At 52.1% G+C, this 19,074-nt stretch overlaps 6 protein-coding genes across 6 annotated transcripts; 3 read left to right on the forward strand and 3 right to left on the reverse strand.

Annotated features, from left to right (window-relative positions):
• The first annotated feature begins 411 nt into the window (after window positions 1–411).
• On the forward strand, window positions 412–3,575 carry QC764_308150 (uncharacterized protein). Its single transcript, XM_062945923.1, has 2 exons — window positions 412–1,537; window positions 1,597–3,575. Exons 1-2 carry the CDS (start codon window positions 1,471–1,473, stop codon window positions 2,895–2,897), a joined length of 1,368 nt encoding a protein of 455 aa, XP_062801963.1. The 5' UTR covers window positions 412–1,470; the 3' UTR covers window positions 2,898–3,575.
• Window positions 3,576–4,319: 744 nt separating this feature from the next.
• Window positions 4,320–7,583, reverse strand: QC764_308160 (uncharacterized protein). The gene is made up of 2 exons (XM_062945924.1): window positions 5,739–7,583; window positions 4,320–5,687 (listed from the first exon to the last, which is right to left on the reverse strand). The coding sequence occupies exons 1-2, from the start codon at window positions 6,858–6,860 to the stop codon at window positions 4,521–4,523; spliced, it is 2,289 nt and encodes a 762-aa protein (XP_062801964.1). The 5' UTR covers window positions 6,861–7,583; the 3' UTR covers window positions 4,320–4,520.
• QC764_308170 (uncharacterized protein) lies at window positions 7,197–11,682 on the forward strand (the record flags this gene model as incomplete). Its single annotated transcript, XM_062945925.1, has 5 exons — window positions 7,197–8,064; window positions 8,120–9,228; window positions 9,297–9,423; window positions 9,471–11,031; window positions 11,260–11,682. Exons 1-5 carry the CDS (start codon window positions 7,910–7,912, stop codon window positions 11,680–11,682), a joined length of 3,375 nt encoding a protein of 1,124 aa, XP_062801965.1. The 5' UTR covers window positions 7,197–7,909.
• Window positions 11,683–12,425: 743 nt separating this feature from the next.
• Window positions 12,426–14,746, reverse strand: QC764_308180 (uncharacterized protein; the record flags this gene model as incomplete). Its single annotated transcript, XM_062945926.1, has 2 exons — window positions 12,426–14,335; window positions 14,395–14,746. 2 exons carry the CDS (start codon window positions 14,744–14,746, stop codon window positions 12,426–12,428), a joined length of 2,262 nt encoding a protein of 753 aa, XP_062801966.1.
• A 925-nt stretch (window positions 14,747–15,671) lies between these two features.
• On the reverse strand, window positions 15,672–16,345 carry DAD2 (DASH complex subunit dad2; the record flags this gene model as incomplete). The annotated part of the gene is made up of 3 exons (XM_062945927.1): window positions 15,991–16,345; window positions 15,869–15,928; window positions 15,672–15,808 (listed from the first exon to the last, which is right to left on the reverse strand). The coding sequence occupies exons 1-3, from the start codon at window positions 16,205–16,207 to the stop codon at window positions 15,672–15,674; spliced, it is 414 nt and encodes a 137-aa protein (XP_062801967.1). The 5' UTR covers window positions 16,208–16,345.
• A 143-nt stretch (window positions 16,346–16,488) lies between these two features.
• QC764_308200 (uncharacterized protein) lies at window positions 16,489–19,071 on the forward strand. The gene is made up of 2 exons (XM_062945928.1): window positions 16,489–16,750; window positions 16,809–19,071. The coding sequence occupies exons 1-2, from the start codon at window positions 16,696–16,698 to the stop codon at window positions 18,797–18,799; spliced, it is 2,046 nt and encodes a 681-aa protein (XP_062801968.1). The 5' UTR covers window positions 16,489–16,695; the 3' UTR covers window positions 18,800–19,071.
• The last annotated feature ends 3 nt before the right edge of the window (window positions 19,072–19,074 follow it).

The following is a 19,074-nucleotide window of genomic DNA, read 5'->3' on the forward strand; positions in this document are numbered from 1 at the left end:
GCTGCCAAGATGCGGAGGAGAACACTTCTGGAAACCATCGAGATCTACACTACTCCGTACCGATGTCTGAACTCGATGATAATCAGGCACGAATCCCGGAGCTACCAGCAGGGCGAGATGAGGACGGGCAATGCATTTGCTCAGCTCGGACACCATGCTACCCACCCAAGAGGTGAATTTGGCCTTGGGAATGCGACTCCAGTCCGGGTGACCTCTGGTAACTGGTGACTGGTCTGATGGAGCATCTTGTTGTTGTTGTTGTTCAGAAAATCTGAGAAAACGTTGCTGCCATCCAGCCAAGCCAAGACTCTGGTGGTGAGCGTGAAGAAAAAAGACATGTGATTCTCTGTTTAAAGCATATGTTGTTTAATTGCGAATGCAAGTCATGCACGATTCACATAGCAGATGAGACCTTGCCGGAAAAGGGAGCCCCGCAGCGGCCTCACTCCGGAAGGGGCTTAGCGCCATGAATCAAAGCAAGCGATGCAGCACCCCGCCTGTCTTGGGATTCCCGAGGCTCCTTTTTCAAGATTGAACTCCTGCACTATCTCCTCATCCCACGACACCCATCACACACACATTCTTGGTTGGTGGCAGCATCACTTTGCCAACTACTTCCAGGTACTTGGTAAAGGGCTGAACTACTAGGTAACCCCAAATCAAATCCATCACACATAAGCACCTCGTCAGGTTTCCTTTTCCCGTCTTCCGTTTCCTGTGTTGAAAGTCTTCTTGTCAGCCTTGTAGTTGATTGCCTGGAAGTTCTGAATTTATCATCGTTCATTTTCTTTCCTTTCAACAACAGTTATTGTTTGGTTGTCCGTCTTTTACCACTTACTTCTCCCCTTGACCTCGACCTCGACCTCGACTTCAACCTCGACCTCGACTTCAACCTCGACCTCGACTTCAACCTCGACCTCTCCCCTGATCACCCCCTGTCCAGTCATCCCCGTCAGGACCCAGCCCGTCGACGGGAACAGAGGGCCACCCCCTGTTCTTTCCCCGCACAACGCTAGCACCAGAGAGGTCTTCTGTGAAACTGGAGAAATACTTCCCTGCAGCTCTCCGTCTCCCTGTTTGCACGTCCTGAAGAACCCAGCTGGCCCTCTTATTTTTTGCATGTGCCTCTTTCTTTTGGCTCCCCACTCGAACCACCACCATCACCACGAGCATTCTACTATCACGGCCGCCATCGGTGTCATCCGCCCATATTTCTAGCTCAACACTGCTACAGTGGTATTGCTATACTGCCTACGACGTGACGATTGCCCCTTTGCCACGGCTATACGCGAGCGACGTGTCTCGTTTACGTTCCAAGCTCCCAACAGCTAGCTATCCATCATCATCACCTCCACAGCTCAACGCCACTTCACAACGGTTGATGGCAGCTTGCACCGAGACAGCAGTGCACAATACACAAGCTTCGAGGTCTTGACGCATACCGTCCTTTTTGCCTGACAGCTGGCGGATATGCTCCTGGCCCGGCGCCCGCACACGATGGGACCGACGCACCCCCCCGGCGGTCTTCTATTCGGCTGTAGGTGTTCAAGGAGCAAAAAAGAGTTGGATCATAGAATACTAATAGCCTGTTTCCAGACGACATTAACAATCCGAACGGAGATCCCACACTAGACCATCCAGACCTGTTCGCCAATCCCGGTGGCCTCGAAATCTCGGGCCAGAGTCTTCTCGGTGAAGATGGCACCGATTATCTGCAATCATTCTTTGGAGTATTTCAGAGCGACAATCCTGGAACATCATGGGGTGAGGGTTTAGGTCTGCACTCGGAGCAATGGTCAGACGAACTGCTTGTCGGTCATGAGTTGAACTTTGGAGTGAACACCGACAACATGCTTTATCAGGAGCCCATGCAACAGTACAACTCGGCCCTTCCAATCCGTCCTCATTATGCATCTCACGGCAGCAACAACTTTGCTCCCACCCCGATGGGCCAGCCATCGGCCGATGTCCTGAGTGCCGCAACAGCTCTGCTCCCGGCATCTGAGCAGCAGTCCCCCCGTACCAACTTGCAGTTCATGCCCTCTCACGGGATACCAATGCCCTTGCACCAAGATGCCAACAGCTTCAACATTTTCGCTTCAAATGCTGGGCCATCCCATTCTCAACAAGCGAGACCATCACGAACGGTGGAGGTCCTGTTTGGATCCGATCCAGGTTTCAGCAACGCCCAACATTTCGTTCCGAGGCACGAGAGAGAATCAACAGAACACATCGCCGCGAAGCAACTGGCAACTTTGAGCTGCCTGCAACGAAACCACAGCAATGCTCCCACACGAGCACCCAGTCCTGAGCCGTGGGCAGCATCTCACCCTCCACAAACCACAACGAACGGGGTAATATCACCCCTACAACTGAAGACGTCCGACCTTTCACCAAATCCACCACAAAGCGACGGCTCATCGAGCGCCCTGAAAAAGCGCAGAAGAAGCGACAAGTCGACGGATTCGGACGACGAAGACGAGGAGCAAGAACGCTCTGTCATCCAAGAGACTCCGGTATCTGTTCCGTCACCACTTAGGTCGGCCTTGTCGCCGCCAACCGCCAAGAGGCGAAAGCCATCTATCGCCGCCTCTGCCGTAGAAGACGGCGCCACTCCCCCAGCCAACGGGAAACGGAAAAAGTCAACAGCAGCCAAGCCGCCTCGAGAGAACCTGTCAGAGGCACAGAAGCGGGAGAATCACATCAAGAGCGAACAGAAGCGCCGCAACATTATCAAGGATGGCTTTGCAAAGCTCAACCAAATCGTGCCGACAGTCATCAACCAGAATCTTAGCAAGGCTGGCGTCCTCATCGCGACACACGTGTGGATTGACCAGTTGGTGAAGGAGAACAATGAGCTGGAAAAGCTGCTGGCTAGCGCTGGAGAAAAGGCCTAGGACGACTTTTGAATATACGAAACTTATCATGGAAACTGGGCAACATTCAGCTTGTATTGAAAAGATGAGATTACACAAGTTCCAGAGGTCTGGCGTCAATGCATCGTGCTTTTCGCATACCGCAGTCGACTTGCTGTTCCCTCCCGGCTGCCCACACCAACCACGAATCAACACTATCCTCCCGACACCAACCTGAGTCAGGTTGGCAAAGAAGGAATCAGTCAACATTTACTGCTATTTATATTGCAAACTTTTATTCTGGACATATCGAGAGATTCGGGTCACATATACACTCAGCTTTTTCATGCGGGGGGCGAGGCGGGAGCTGATTTAAGGGGGGAAACCATATTTAGAGGAAGGGAGGGATAGAGATGATGAAGAATTACGATGTCGATGAACAATTTAGGAGAGGGAAAGAGGAAGAGAGAAAGGAGAGGAAATGCCAGCCCTAAAAGAGAAGGGAGTTACAGCACTTTTGATACCCTTTTTCTTGTATCTTTGAGCATATTGAGATGTGGAAAGGGGGTTTGATACCGATGGAAGGATGAGATTCTAAGGTGGTGATGGGGGGAAGAAAAATATCAAGTTAATATAATACTGCTGCCCTACGATGGGGTGGTTGGAAATGACTATGTTTTGACTTTGATATGCTGGTGATGATGTCAAATATTTGCTGAGTGACCACACTACTGACCTCCTCAGAGGATTTGGGTCTGGGTAATTCCCAACCTGGCTAGGTACCCCCTGATCCAAGAACATCTATTTCACATTTGTTGATCTACAACGGATCGACCGGCACAACGGTTTATTACCGGAGCAGACGCAGGAGGACTGCAGTGTATCATCCTTCGAGTATAGCTTAACCTCGGCTTCTGTTTACCTAACGTCTGGAGTTCCAGATCACCACCGCTCTGCAAGTCGCCGAATGGGGACATGTACAGGCGTCTCATTGTTTCACGGAACGTAGTGAAGGGCCGGGCCGCTGTTTATTTTATTGCGGGGTGCAGGAGAAGTCAGAGTCAGATTGTTGACATATCTCTTGGGAAGACTAGGTAGGTAGTCATCCCGAGGGGGTGGGAGTCACGAAAATAGACCGGGGGAATCGCCGAGGGTATATGTCGTTGAGAACTCCTGGCTTGGTAATACTTGCGAATAGTGATATCTCTGTAAACAAATTCAATTACGGGAAAACATACAGTGTGATGTTCCTTCCCCAATTACCCACTCTGTGACATATGGATGCCAGCTTGCTTCTTGAATGTAGGTAGGATGGAGAATAGGTTCCGCCACCTCTTATAGCTCAATTATCCAAACCGACCCTCAAAAATCCTGATACTGCAAAGTGAGTTAGCGTGAGATGTGTAAAAACGCATCCTGAACCACGCCCGATATGCCATGTGAGTTAGTAAACAGATGAAACAGACATGACAAATAGTCAGAGACAATATATTTTCGTTGTAATCGGTCCTGTATCAGCCCTTTCATCTCGCCAGACTAATCCCATCATCAACATGGCAACCCCCAATCACACAAATACCCAAACCCAATTCCCATACTCCCAACGCCAAACCATTTCCCAACAATCCAACAATCCACCCCTCCACATCACCCAACCCAGCCCATCTACAACTTCGACCTCCCACCCTCCTCCCCCCTCCCCAACCCCTCACTCAACCCAACCCTCCCCCACCAAAACTCACAAGCCTCCCTCTCCAGCCTCGTCAAGCTCTCCACCTTGACCGGATACCCTTGCTTCCTCTCCTGTTGCGGCACACTCCTATCCCGCTCATTATTCCCCTCCCCAAAAACCATCACCCTCCCCTTCCCCAAATCCTTCCACCACCCCTCCCTCTTCGCCGGACTCTCAAACCTCGGCCATTGCACCCTCCTCCCCCTCGCAGCGTTAACATCTCCCCCCTTACTAGCCACAAATCCCGACCAAAAAGAAATCATCTCATCCGCCGTCCTGACCAACCCCGGCCTCTCATTCCCGTAACCCAAAAACTCCATATCATGCGCCACAACAGGCGCTTCATCCCCGTGATTAGCGGCTCCAAAGACACCAGTAGCAGCATACCGATATACATAAACGTTGGAAATCCCAGAAAGGGACATGAAATGCGCTGATTGCAGAACAGGGCATATATAAGCGTAGTGGGAGTACGCCGTATCCAATCTATTCCACTGAGCCCCCTTTCCATTAGGAACAGAGACATACGGGCTGAGGGTCGGATTCGTCACCGGGTCGGGGTACAATTCTTCCAGTTTATCCAAATCAGCATCCTTCAACGTCGGGATCAAAGTCTTGAAAAAGGAGCGGAATTCAGAATTGGTGGAGGCGTCAGGGGGGATGAAGATTGTGCCTTCGTTTGTGTTGTACCCGGTGATGATCGGGATTTTGAGGTGGTGGCTGTTCTGCCAGGAGGAGATGGGGAGGTCGGGGATGATGTCTGGGAGGGTGTGGTTCGCGTGGGAGGAGTTGGAGTAGGGGTTTGGGCCGTCGATGACGGGTTGGAAGGGCCAGGTGACGCTGTCGACGTACTTGTCCCAGACGGCTTTGGAGCCGGCGACGATGGTTTTGAGGGGGAGGGTGCGGAGGTGGGGGAAAATTTCGGATTCGGGGATGTGGGCTGCGTTGATGGCGGTGAGGAACTCGCGGAATTGGATGAGGTGGCGGGGGTGGGTGGGATAGAAGACTGCGCGGGCGGTGGTGGCGCCGGATTCGAGGATGGCTTTGTGGAGAGGGGGTGGTCTGGGGGAGTTGGCGTAGTGCATGATGTGGTGGCCGATCTGATAATGTTAGTATCGTATGCTCAGACGAGATGGTAAGTAAGGACATACCGAATGGGCACCGGCACTGAGTCCCATGATGGTGACATTGTCCTTGTCACCACCAAAGGCACCGATGTTGTCTTGCACCCACTCCAAAAGCGCCTGCTGGTCTCTCAGCCCGAGATTCAAAATCCCTTCCCTAGCAGTAACATCGCTCGGTAGAAAGCCCAGCGCGCCCACCCTGTAGTTGAAGTTCACAGCAACGATGTCGTGCTCCGCCCAGGCGACGAAACTGGCCATGTTCCTCTCAATCCCCTTTCCAGCATTGAACCCTCCTCCGTGGATATACACCACTACTGGCAGCTTGAGCTCGTTTCCGTCTTGACCCTTCCCATATTTCCCCTTGATCAGTCCAGCAGGCCTGTAGACATTCAGGTTTAGGCAATTCTCGCCCTGGCCTATATAGACCACCCCATCGTTGATCGGACAGAATTCTCCGTATCTCGTAGCTTGAAATGTTTCCTTCGATGGCTCTAGTGGCTGTGGTGGCCTGAATCTGTTTTGCCCTCCGGTCGTCTGAGCATAGGGGATGCCCCTGAATGCCTCCACCGATTTCTTGAATCTTGGCGCTTTAAGGTTTGTTGTCCCGATGTAAATGCCCTGCTTCAACTCGACTGCCGGAGCCGTCGCTTTCACACCGCTGCCCTTCCCTGTTGCTTTCCCTGGTGATGCTGTTGGTTTCGTCATTCTGACCAGTGTTGTCGTCGTCACCGGCGGTAAAATGAAAGCAGGCAAGTCCCCCAAAGAAATCTTCGTCCCTTGCTGCCCGGGTCTCGATGTTACCAGCCCAGCGCCTGAATATGAATTCTTCAGTGAATATCCGTAACCGTGGCCATAGACTTTCAGATAGATCCACACCAACACTAACACAGCGAGCCCTGATATCCAAAGTGATAACCTGTTCCTGAAAAAGCCTCCTCTCGAATGGCCGTAAGAATATGATCTATGATTCGGTCGGACCAGGGGCCTCTGCTTTATACCCATTCCTAATCCTCCTCCTCCTCCATGCGACGAGGTTCGGGTTCGGTGTTGTTGTTGGAGAAGAAGCTCCACCGTTGCACTTCTTCCAGACCGGGACCCGCCGCTGCCGCTGCTAAAATGCGGAGAAGCTTCGCGGTCCTTGGCGTACATCTTGGTCGCCTGGGTGGCTGCGGAGCGGGAGAGTGGTAGAAAAAGGGTCTCTCGGCTATAATCTACCGGTGTATATCGTCATATCCATAGTATTTCCTTCTCTTTCGGGCTTCTGTGATTGTCGTTTCTTCTCCCGGTTTCTCGCAGGACGCAGCAGTGTTTGAGTACAAAGGGCTTGAGAGTAGGTTTGTGTAGCGGTGGTTAACGGTTTCCGGGTTCGGTCGCTCGGGGCAATTGGTCCAGCGGCTGTTGAGGTCGCACAGCGGTTTTTGGTGTCTGAGATTCGAGTTGGCGCAAACTCTAAAATTTTGGAAGAATATTTGTGAAGGTGACCGTTTGTATTGAGAACGAACGACTTAAAATGAACGACTGGAGAGAGGACGAGGGCAAAGCCACTCTCGTCTGAACATCGTGACGGCGGCACGGACACAACCATCCTTATAGGTTTCACCTCACTTTCGGATCAACGACGGCGAGGCTGCATATCAAACCCTTGACAATCGCCCGATTGAGCTACATTTATCGACATGTAACACGAGATATTCCTACCTCACATCTCCTCTCATCAGGCACGGAGACCCTTTGGGTCTAGACTCAGGCACATGTTGTGGTTACTGCGCCCGTCCGGTCTCCGGCTCGGACGATGGGGGTTGTTGGTTGTTGGTCTTTCGGTCTATGATTTATGAGCTTTGTAGACATTCCACATGATATGTATAATCAACTCAAACCTGATGACGAAGTCTCCAAACAGAATCAATCAAGCCCAGCCATAGTCACAAGGCAGACTTGAGGGCTTCCAATTTGTTCGCATCAGGTGATTTGCACTGTATCAAATCTGTAGACCTCTCACATATAGGCGGACGACGGAGTGGCTGAGCATGAGCCACACCAATTCCAAGCGGCAAGGCACCCACGATCTGACCGACTGCCAGCTGGATAAGGCTCTGCGGAAGAAAGTGCATTTCCTTCTTCTATCAACTTTCTGAAAGCACATCAGAACATCTAATTAATACAGCATACATCTTCGACAGGGACGCGCTTGAACAATTATGATGCCCCCGGTCTTGGGATCACACCGGAAGCGGATGGCAACCGATGAATTACAGGAAGAACGCTCCATTCCACCGCCGCCGTCCGCTAGGGTTCCCCGGGTCCTGGTTGACAGTGACCGAAACCAGATCCTAGAACCTGCCGTTGCCAACGAGTGCGTACTTTTGCTGGTTTGATGTCTAAATAGACTGTTTGTTGACAGTTGCCAGTGCCGTGGCAGAAACACCTCAGCGGACTTCCCTTGGACTATCGCAGGACCGTCAGTTAGTAATCCAGTCTTCGACAACCAACAATGTAGTCAGCACGTATGTCCCACCCCGACGTCCAGCCAAACGGAGCGACTTCAGCATTGCCATCATCTGCGCGCTCTCATCAGAGGCCACTGCCGTGGACGCTGTCTTCGACGTCTACTGGGATGAGAAGGGTCCACCTTACGACAAAGTTGCCGGTGATCCCAATGCGTATACCACCGGTGCCATTGGTCGTCACAATGTTGTTCTCGCACACATGCCGGGGATAGGGAAAGTCGGCTCTGCGCTGGTGGCATCCAACTGCAGGCACAGTTTCCCCAACATCAAGCTCGCACTTGTTGTGGGGGTCTGCGGCGGCGTCCCTTTTAGCTCTACACACGATGTCAGCACAGAGATTATACTTGGCGATGTTATCATCAGTGATGGGATCATTCAGTACGATTTGGGACGGCAGTATGATGATCACTTCGAAATCAAGGCCGGGCTTTTGGATACTCTCGCCAGGCCCAGTTTAGAAGTACGCTCTTTTCTCTCGCAACTGAAGGTCCCGCGGCAGAGGAAGATGCTTGAAGAGGAAATGACCAAGATCATGTCGGTCCTATCGGTCCTACCGGCCCAGTCGGGCCTGTCTACCCAATATCCAGGCGCAGCAAAGGACAAGCTTTATAAGGCAACCTACAGCCATATCCGCGAAAAGGAGTTGTGTGAGACCTGTGGGTGCGACGGCAAATTAGTGACACGCGAGAGGCTCGGCCATCAAACTCCGCATCCTATGGTTCACCTGGGTATCATGGCTTCAGGCGACAACGTCGTGAAATCAGCACCGTATCGCGACAAGATTGTGGAGGAGTCGAAACTGAAATTGGAGGCGAACATCATAGGGTTCGAGATGGAAGGAGCAGGAGTTTGGGACACCTTCCCTTGTGTTGTGATCAAGGCTGTCTGTGACTATGCGGACAGTCACAAGGCGAAAGAATGGCAGCCATACGCAGCTGCTACCGCCGCCGCGTGTATGAAGGCATTCTTGAAGAAATGGACTCCTTCTCCTTCTCTTCAGGACGATACCTGTACGTAATAGTCTCATTACCTTGCAACCTCTACATGCTATCTCGGAAGTTGTCTCATGCGCATTTAGTTTCTGTTCCATACCCACGGAACAATAACTTCGTCGGTCGGTCAGATATTTTAGCGAAGCTACATCAACTGTGGTGCAACTCCACCTCACAGACCCCAGTTGCTCTCTGCGGTCTTGGGGGCATCGGGTAAGTTCAATTCGTTCATGCTGTTAATATCACCTAACACCTGACAGGAAAACACAAATTGCCATCGAGTTCACATATCGGATCCAGCGTACTTACCCCAACATATCAGTCTTTTGGGTCCACGCAAGCAACCACGAGCGGTTCCGTGAAGCATACACTGCTATCGCACAGAAATACCGGATCCCCGGGCATGAAGATCCCAAAGCAGAGGTGTTGCCATTGGTAAAGAGCTGGTTAGAAAGCCAGGTGTGTGGTCAGTGGATCATGGCAATCGATAATGCTGATGATCTGGAGCTTTTCTTCAACAGAAATGGTGGATTGGGACGCTACCTTCCAGAGTGTGCGCACGGGACTATTCTCATCACCACAAGAAACCTGCAGGTCGCCTCCAGGCTAACCAAAGGAATGGCCTCGTCCGTTATTAGGATCGGAAAGATGGATGAAGTCGAGACAGCCCAGTTGCTCTCAACACGGCTTGCAGAAATCGACACGATGCCTGGGGATTATGCAGGACTTTCTGCTCGGCTTGAGCATCTACCATTGGCACTGGTTCAGGCAGCTTCGTTCATCCAAGAGAACAGTATCACGATCTCTCGATACATCCAACTCCTGGACGAGAGCGACCGGACTCTTATCGATCTACTTAGCGAAGACTTTGAAACGGTTGGGAGAGACTCGGAAACTCCTCGCGCAGTAGCAGAGGCTTGGATTATCTCTTTTAAGCAAATTCAGAATCAGAACACCCTCGCAGGCGAGCTTCTTTCAATCATGAGTTTCCTCGATCGCCAGACCATTCCCTACGAATTTCTTTTCACGTACGCCAAAGACCACGGTGCAGGAGAGCTTCAGCTCATCAAGGCACTAGGGGTACTAAAAGCGTTTTCATTTGTCACTGAAGACAAAGACCAAAAATTTGACATGCATCGACTCGTGCATTTGGTCACTCGAAAATGGCTGGTTCAGAACGGCATAAAGCAAAAATTCGCCGAGCGGGCACTCTTAGTCGTGACTGTGTGTTTCCCGTGGGGGGAGTACAAGAATTGGACTATATGCAACGCATACCTCCCGCACGCCACTGCTGTGTTAAAACTAGGAGAAGACATTTCCTCAAAACAAGGAAAGCTGGCGAGAGCAAGCCTTCTTCATAATGCGGGCCAGCTTTTCTCCGGACAGGGGGATTACCAGAGAGCGGCATTGTACCAGAAAAAAACATGGGAGATCAGTCAAGCCCACTTGGGCGAAGAGCACCCAGATACATTAACCAGTATGAACGAAATAGCAGTAACATACCAGTCACAAGGCCGGTGGAAGGAGGCCGAATTACTACAACTGCAAGTACTGGAAATTCAAAAGAGGGTTCTAGGAGAAGAACATCCCAATATATTGGCTAGTATGCACAGCCTAGCATCAACATACCAGTCACAAGGCCGGTGGAAGGAGGCCGAATTACTACAGCTACAAGTACTGGAAATTCAAAAGAGGGTTCTAGGAGAAGAACATCCCAATACATTGGCTAGTATGCACAACCTGGCCGTAACTTGGAGGGGTCTGGGGCGGCCTAATGATGCGTTAGAGCTGCTTGAAGAATGCCTTTGTCTGAGAGAGAAAGTGCTTGGGTTAGATAATCATAGGACCATTGACACAAAAGCGGAAATAGCTTCTTTATATTGGGAGGAAGGTCGATTCCGCGATGCTGAAAGATTAGAGGCGGAAGTGCTAGGAAAGCGGAAAAGGATATTGGGAGAAGAGCATCCCAACACACTGGTGAGCATTCACAACCTTGCATATAATTGGAAGGACATGGATCGTCTTGAGGAAGCTATAGAGTTGATGCAGGAGTGTGTTCGCCTCCGTCAGAAGGTCTTGGGCTCGGATCATCCCGATACCGTCGAAAGTTTGTCGGCACTGGAAGAATGGAAGGATTTGAGAGGCGAAGGCGGTGGCAACGGGAACACACACGGCAATTCTGAGGCAAACGCTGCAATGAAGAGCGGTGAGAACGCCGGTGGGAGCAGCAGTCACCACGAAGACGTCGATAACGGCACGGATGACGATGCTGGTTACGAGGGCAACGAGAACGGGAACAACAAGGCTGGCCAGAGCTCAGAATCTCAGCAATGCCAGGCCACCAGGGACGGGGATGAGAAAGGCAACATCGGGGACGGAATCCAAGATGGCGAAGGGCGGCGCAGCAGCGAAGATGGGAACACAGTTGAGGCTGGCGAAAGTGGATATGGGCCTGGGCCAGAACGTTTCTAGGAATATTATCAGGATAAACAGGGAGGGCTGGAGCAGAACTTTGTGTAATAGCTAACGCCACTTGAGGAACTACCTAGGAAAGGAGGGGACGACAGGTATCGTGGAATACTCGGTTTCCTTCTTTTATTCTGATGTTTTTCAGCTTTTGACAGTATGTTTCAGGGCCACATACCTGTATCGTGGATTTCATTCTGTAGCTTAATTGTGTGTATCACGCCTAGGTAGCCATAGCTAATTACAAAATATTGTGTGGCCCGGAAACATACCTTCGTCATCACCAACAATCGATATTCCGTACCACTTCCAGCCAGCTTTGCTCGACTTCTTACTGTTGCTACTTCAACAGGGACTGTAATGGAGCTGATGTACTTACTGCTGGTACTCTTTTGACCAGAGCAATACACATTTCTTGGACACAATAGAAACGTCGAAGACCGTAAAGGCAGCCCTTTAGATTTTACCAAGTCGACATGATGTCAACCGGTACAGGTGATGATAGTAATCTGTTCCATTCTCCTTCACATAACATACACTATTCCTCTTCAAACCCAACTTCACTCTTCCCAAGCCAAAAACCAACGCCCTAACAATACCCCATCTCTTCTAACCCCCCACCAAAAACCCCAATCATAATCCTAACAATACCCTATCTGTCTTTCCTTACAGCAATCAATCCAGAATCAAAAGAAAAACGACCCCCAAATAATAAAAACTCCAAGCTAACAAAACCCTTCCCCCACCATCTAATACCCCTGCCCACCACTCTCACCCCCCGACCCAGAAATCATCAAACTAGCCCTCTTCTGCCTAACAGCCATCTTCTCCTTCCACTCCCGTCCCAGAGCCCTACTCCGTTCCGCAGCCTGCTCCCTCGCCATCTTGGCCGCCTGCTCCCTCTCCTTCCTCTCCCTCTCCCTCTCCAAAGTAAAAGAATTATCCCTCTTGAAAATCTCCTTCCCCCTCATCTTCTGCTGCTGCACCTCCTCCTGGCTCACAGTAGTAGTAGTAGTACTGCTCCTCTTCCCACTACTGCTAGCAGCAGAAGTGGCCGACGTCCCCCTGCTAGAAGAACCCGCTCCCCCAGCAAAAGGAGCAGCAAGAGATATCCGACCTCTAGTCGTCGTTGCCGTCGTGGTCGTCAGAGACAGAGCCGCCGCTGACCGTGTCGAAGCAGCCACCGTGCTAGAAGCATACCCACCCCCAGTAACAGCAATGGAATGCCTCATTCTCGCCGCAGAAGCTGACGTAGGCGCAGTAGCAGTCGAGGTATGCGTCGGCGTCGTCGCCTGTCCCCCAGCCTCCATCCTAGCCTGCCTGGCCCGGCTAGTAGCCGTCTCCCGAACTGAATTTCCCCCACTGCTGCCAATAACACTCGCACGAATTGGTCTAGCCTTGAATTCCCTCCTCTTTTTCTCCTCCTCTTCTTGCGCCTTCAGCCGCGCCTCGCGTTCCTCCCTCCTCCGCCGTGAAATCGCCTCCCCAGGCAACTCAAACGTCGGACGTGTCAACGGCTTGCTAGACTTGGCATGCGGCTTGCTAGGCGAGAATTGCGCGGCAATAGCGGCAGCTTCTTCGGCAGAAACCTGCTGAGAGAGCCTCGCGGCGCGCTGTTCCTTGAGGCGACGGGCGACAGCCTCACCAGGGAGTTCAAAGGCCGGGACGGTGGGTGCTCTGCTAGATTTCACCGTGGCCTTGGGAGGCAGCAGACTAGAAGGACGGGCAATAGAGCGGCGGACTGTAGAGATGTTGGCGGCGGTCTTGGAGGTAGAAGCAGGCTTGTCATCCTCCCTAGCCGATGACGCCGACGTCGACTTCCGGACCGACGAGCTGCGTTCAGCTGTGCTGCGTGTGCGGGTAGTAGTGTGAGTAGTGGGAGTAGTAGTAGTCGACGCTCTAATAGTCGAGGCCCGCTTTGTCGACGTTGAGGGCTGCTGCTGAACAGGGGCCTCAGGAATAGACTCAAGAACCGGCTCGGTGGCCAACTCAGGGGAAACCACCCTTTCCAACTGAGCCACCTCATTAAGGGCCTCAAGTTCCTCCTCAAGCTTATCAAGTTCCTCAACCGAGTCCTCAATCCTCGAAAGCGGCCTAGCAGGCTGCGGCGACGGCAAAGGAGACAAGTGTTCCATGCCTATCAACGACTCATCAACCTTGATACTCAACACCGACTTTGGCCTCTCCTCCAGCCCCTCCGGCTGCAGATTCTCCTCCCCGCCCCTCAAAACAGTCGAGTTCTCCTCCTGCGAAACATTCGCAACAACACTGCTATCCGCCTCCTCCACAACAACAGACTGCTCCACAGCAGACATCTCCTCTTCACTCTCCACCCGAGTAGCTAAAAGGGTATACCTGTTAGTGAGCGAGCCACCATGGTCGACAGAAGCGCCATCAGACTGCGTCCTGTTATGGATGAGGTTGCACCCAAACAAGACATTCTTCCCGCCGCTGCCGCTGCCCAGGTCAGGTTCTTGGTCTTCTCCGTCATAGGAATCACCGAGAGACCGGTTTCCCACCCGGCGGCGCGACTTGCTGCGAAACGGGAGCGGAATCGTAAGAAGCCATTCGAACTGACCTTCCTGGTGCTTTCTTATCTGCTCCAAGTTGCTGGGGAGCCGGTGCTCGGCTTGGGCTAGGGGGTTGTTGTGCTTGAAGTCTACATCAACCAAGAATTAGCATTGACTCTGTAAAAAGTCTCAAGACAGTGAAGCTCACCGTCAGAGGCAACAGTCGTCTCGCTGCCGTTGGTGGTGGCAGAAACCACACGGTGCTTGTCAAAAAAAGGATGATCGTATTCAATGTTGTTGTCAACAGACAACCGAACCCTCCGGTCCTTGGCCTTGTGTCCCTGCTGACAATTGCCTTCCTTCGAAGAGTATTCAAGATGGAGGCTGCCCAGGTCTCGGGCCAGAGAATCAATGTTGAGCGAGTTAAGATTGTGAATATCGCTCAGGACGGCGAACTTGTTGCCGGGTGGTAAGTTGGCCTTTTGCGAGAGATGGCTGTGGTCAGTGTGGATGTCAAAGTCGAGACTCGACCGATGTCTCGAGGTGGTGGTGGCCATCATTGTTCTTTAAATCGCAGCAATAAACCGACGAAATATGCCAAGGCTAGCCACAGGGTCTCAGACCTCAAAGCACACGATGCCCCAAGAGTGTGAAAGGCCAGGGGTCGGAATGCAATTTCGCGGTTAATCAGCGGACGATTGGTCAGTGCCGAGGGCGATGGGTCGAGACTCTGGGGAAAATCAGATGGAAAGATATCGTTCAGTTATCAGTTGATCAAGAATGCTGGGTAGCAATTGGAGCGTAGTGCTCAAAAGACAGCAAAAGCAATATGGACGAGAGAACGTATGTGTAGATTGTGTGTATGGTGTTGATGGGAAAAGAGGACATCTCCAGAGGACTGGCAGTCTCTTGTTTACTTTCCAGCAACGCGTCGGGGAGGGGCGTCCCCCTTTGCCTTCTCCCGTCCTTCCCCTCTGTGCCTTCTTGTCTCGTGTAGACAAGGCATGATGGGCATACTGCATCTCCCACTCTGCAGCTTCCCCGACCTTCCAAAGGAGCAGCAGCACAGCTCCCGCAACCCCATCATCAAACACCCCACCAGAACCGTTCTCGGTCCCAAGTGACGATACCCCACCTGTAATTCCGCCGGAGTCCCTGTCCCTGTTGCACATCATTCGGATTTGCACCCAAAGAGGCTAGACTTAATGTTCCCGTCCTTCTGATGGCTGACTAAGGAACGCGAGAATGACGCGCCTTGCTTGGCAGAATGTACCCCGCCTTGTCTCTGGTCTTATCGGCTTGAGGCACAGCAACCTGGATCGATATGATATCGATATTGTAGTTTATGCATCCAACAGACCAATCGACCTCTAATCCATACATATGACAGTCCATCCTTAACCATGCTTTCAGGTGTGATGTTACCGGCTGTGGATTGCAAGGAGAGAGGCCAACCCAGTGTGATTCTCTCATGTCGCAACGGTTTCAGCCTGATTCCTGCTCTTCAGCTGCGCCCTCCGCATGTGCTTGTAGAGCAGGAGCATGTTCGGTCGGGATCCGGACGAGTGTCTGTGGCAAGGGCGTTGTGTCTTCGGCTTCGGGGTTGGGCTTAGGAAGTTTCGCTGCTGCCAGTTAGTGCTGCCCCATTCCGACAGGAAGGGAAGTCGGAGAGATATGCATACCCGATGCCATGTTGATTGCCCTCAGCACATTATGCCAATTAGCGAAGACCAGAGCAATGGCTGCCAGAAAGTCAGTAACTTGGGCAGGATCAAGCCAGCCACAGCCCAACAAGACAACACACCTTCCGTTCCGTCTGAGAGAGTTCCTAGCTTCTGTTCAAGGGCCTCCATCTGTGACGCAACTGCAGCACTCAAATCCCGGAGCTCTTTAAGGTTCTCGAGTTCGGCCTTCTTCTCGTTCACTCGTGCCACCAGAGCTGGAGACTGGCCCCCCGCGCCAGGCCCGAGAGAGGGCTGTCGCATGTGGGATGGGAAACTTCGGGTTGGGTAGCCGGACATCTTAGCGATCCGAGGTGTTGGCAACGAGGCAATCAAGTCGAAGAGACAGTTGTCGAGGTTAGGTACAGATACTGAAATGGTTATTCGTGCAGTTCACACATGTCAGTAGCGGACTCGTTTTTCTGACGTGTGTTGGCATCTGGAAGTGGGGCAGAGCTCGGCTTTGGAGCCAGCCAAAAACGGTTGCCAGTCAACACAAGTCTCGAGTGGTCCGTGCATAGTGCATTGCTATGCTTCTTTAGGAAGTGAAGTAAACACTGTGCAGAAATGACAAGCAAATTATCCATGTAACTTCGTCAGTGACACCGCCCTTCCCGACTTTTCGCGCCTTCAAATCCACCCGCCGACCACCCGCCGACCACCGGAATCGCGTCGCCTGCGACCCTACAATCATCGAATACCGCCCCGCCGATCCTTTTTCAGTGAGAGCCTGTCTCACCAGCACACTGGAAACAACCTCGAGCTGTTTTGCCCGAACAACATGCACAATGGCCCGACTCAATGAGCCACCTGTGTCTGCTACCGACGGCAATCTGGAGATCTGTATGCTCTTCCACCCGTTGGCTGCCATGATTCTGTGTCGCTGACATTTATCTTGTAGTACGTCGAAAGTTTTTACGGCAAAATCGAGACATCGCCAGAATCAACTCGGATCAGTCACAGAAAATCCGTCGCCTCGAAAACGACTGCGCGTGTCTCCTGTCCGAGAATTTGGAGCTCAGAGGCCAGATACTCCGTCTGGAAAAACAACTAGAGGACAACAGCGCGCGAAGGATAGCCGACCATGCGCTCGAGATCAAGGCAAAGCTAGAGGCCCAACTCGCCGAATTTGGCGCGTTGCTAGGGAATCTGGGAGTGGAACCACCGGCGAAACGACATTCTGGTGCGGATAGGAAATTCTCAAAATCGTCGCGGCCGAGCATCTCCAGGACGCCCCCAGCGATAAGAAGACGACGAGACACCAATGTGGACGCAGAGACCTTGGCTGCCCAGGAGGGGAGGATGCCGCCGATATACGAGAACAAGAGTTATCAAAGAGCGACCATGAACAGCGAGGAGATTATGGCCTTGTGTGCTGCCGCTGCCGACACGAGTGCGGATTCATTGGATCTAGGACCACCGCCTGTTTCGCGGTTTATCGATGAGGAGCCAGTGAAGAAATCCTCGCCAATCCGAAAATTCGACGACGGACAGCTGAATTTGTCATCGCCACCCAAACTCGATTTGACCAAGAAACTGGAGGCCAGCCCAGAACCGAGCAAGATGGTAGAGACCACGCCCATGAAGGATGTTCAGCCTGAAAAGAGACCACACTCTTTTGAGCAGCAGCCACCAACACCACCTACGCAAACAATAAGAGCGGGAGCGAAGAGGAAATATGGCGACGAAAATAGTATCCAGGCTACGTTGGACCAAACAGCCAAGGCACTCAAAGACGTGGTAGCTGCTGAAAAGGCTCTCCCAGCCGGCGATATCTTTCAGAAGCGTAGGAGCATCAAGGAATTGCCAGCGAGCAAGAGGGACAGGGCAAGGGCACCATTATCTGCAAAAAGCACGAACGAGGATTTCATGTCACCCAAGAAGATGGCGATCAAGCCAAAGCCGGTTGAGGAACCAAAGAAGGAAAAGGCGCCAGAACCGAAAGAAAATAAGGAACAACCTAAAGCACGGAAACCAACAGTTCCCGCGATCCAAGTCCCGCCAGTCGCCCTCCCGCCTCCAACAGTCCTATCCGTCATCGCTGAACCAGAGGCACCGCTCCCTATGTCAATTCTCGCCTCCCCAACAACACCCGGCCGACCCTCCTCCGTTGAGCCACTTCCCCATGATACCCCACCACCAGCACATATCTCCTCCGAGGGTGAGACCTCCCGCCCAAGCCGCCGCGCCCGCCCAGCAATAAGCTACGCTGAACCTAACCTCCGGGATAAAATGCGTCGCCCTACCAAGGAATTATTCGATGCCGTCTCTGGCGAGGGGAAATTCCACCGCCCTAGCACTTCGGCAAATCCCAACCCAACATCAGCTCCTACCTCCTCTGCTAAGCCAAGGTCTGAATCTACCGTTACATCCAGCGGGGGGCTCTCAGCCAGCGTCCACAAACCACCTCCCACTGTTAGTCCCCTTGCAGCGAAAGAATCAATGCAAATAGACAACATAACCTACGACAGAAGGAAACGCCCCTCTCTTGCGATTCGTGAGCCTGAGCCGCCGGCAGAACAACAACCAGAAATCGACCCGTATGACTTTGCCAGCACATCCACCTCAACACTAAGTCTAGCGTCACCACCACCACAACCGAAGCGGGCGGCAAGGAAATCAAGTATGGCTGCTCAGGCGGCGTTACATAAGATGCAGCTAGAAGAGGAAAGGGAGGCGGATGTGGAGAGCGGGACGAATAGGCCGAGGGCGAGGAAGGCGAGGGCGTCGATGTTGGCGCCGAAGAAGAGTGCGTTTTTGGGGGAGTATGTCGAGGAGAGCTCGGTTGGTACGGTGGGGGATGAGAGTACGGGATCTGTGGAGAGTGGGAGTGGTGGGAAGGGGAAGGGAAAACAAGGGGTTGTGGATAGGAGGAGGAGTATGATGCTTTGATTTTTGGGTGCATTTGTTTGACTGGAGTTTGGGGGGCAAAGCGTTGGGGGTTTCTGGGATAGGAAATGGCATTTTGGGAATTGGGAGTTTGACGACAAATTATGTTAGGTTTCGTTCTCGTCGTTCTTTAACAACAAATGGGGAGGAGGAAATGGTTGCTGGATGATACCAATTTTGTTTTGTTTGTGAATCGTTGGTGGGTTGTTAAATATCAATCATTTTGAGAGACTACCGTAACCGATGTTACCTTTTGGTATGTTTGAAATGAGCATGAT

This window comes from Podospora pseudoanserina, chromosome 3 (assembly GCF_035222485.1).
Source record: "Podospora pseudoanserina strain CBS 124.78 chromosome 3, whole genome shotgun sequence".
Lineage (NCBI taxonomy): Eukaryota > Fungi > Ascomycota > Sordariomycetes > Sordariales > Podosporaceae > Podospora > Podospora pseudoanserina.

What these genes read in the sequence shown, in the direction of transcription:
- QC764_308150 (XM_062945923.1), top strand. Translation starts at nt 1,471, where the DNA reads ATGCTCCTGGCCCGGCGCCCGCACACGATGGGACCGACGCACCCCCCC. An exon ending in CGGCGGTCTTCTATTCGGCT is followed by an intron (nt 1,538 to 1,596) that starts GTAGGTGTTCAA and finishes GCCTGTTTCCAG; the next exon opens with ACGACATTAACAATCCGAAC.
- QC764_308160 (XM_062945924.1), bottom strand. Translation starts at nt 6,860, where the DNA reads ATGTACGCCAAGGACCGCGAAGCTTCTCCGCATTTTAGCAGCGGCAGC. An exon ending in TCAGTGCCGGTGCCCATTCG is followed by an intron (nt 5,688 to 5,738) that starts GTATGTCCTTAC and finishes TAACATTATCAG; the next exon opens with ATCGGCCACCACATCATGCA.
- QC764_308200 (XM_062945928.1), top strand. Translation starts at nt 16,696, where the DNA reads ATGGCCCGACTCAATGAGCCACCTGTGTCTGCTACCGACGGCAATCTG. An exon ending in CGACGGCAATCTGGAGATCT is followed by an intron (nt 16,751 to 16,808) that starts GTATGCTCTTCC and finishes TTTATCTTGTAG; the next exon opens with TACGTCGAAAGTTTTTACGG.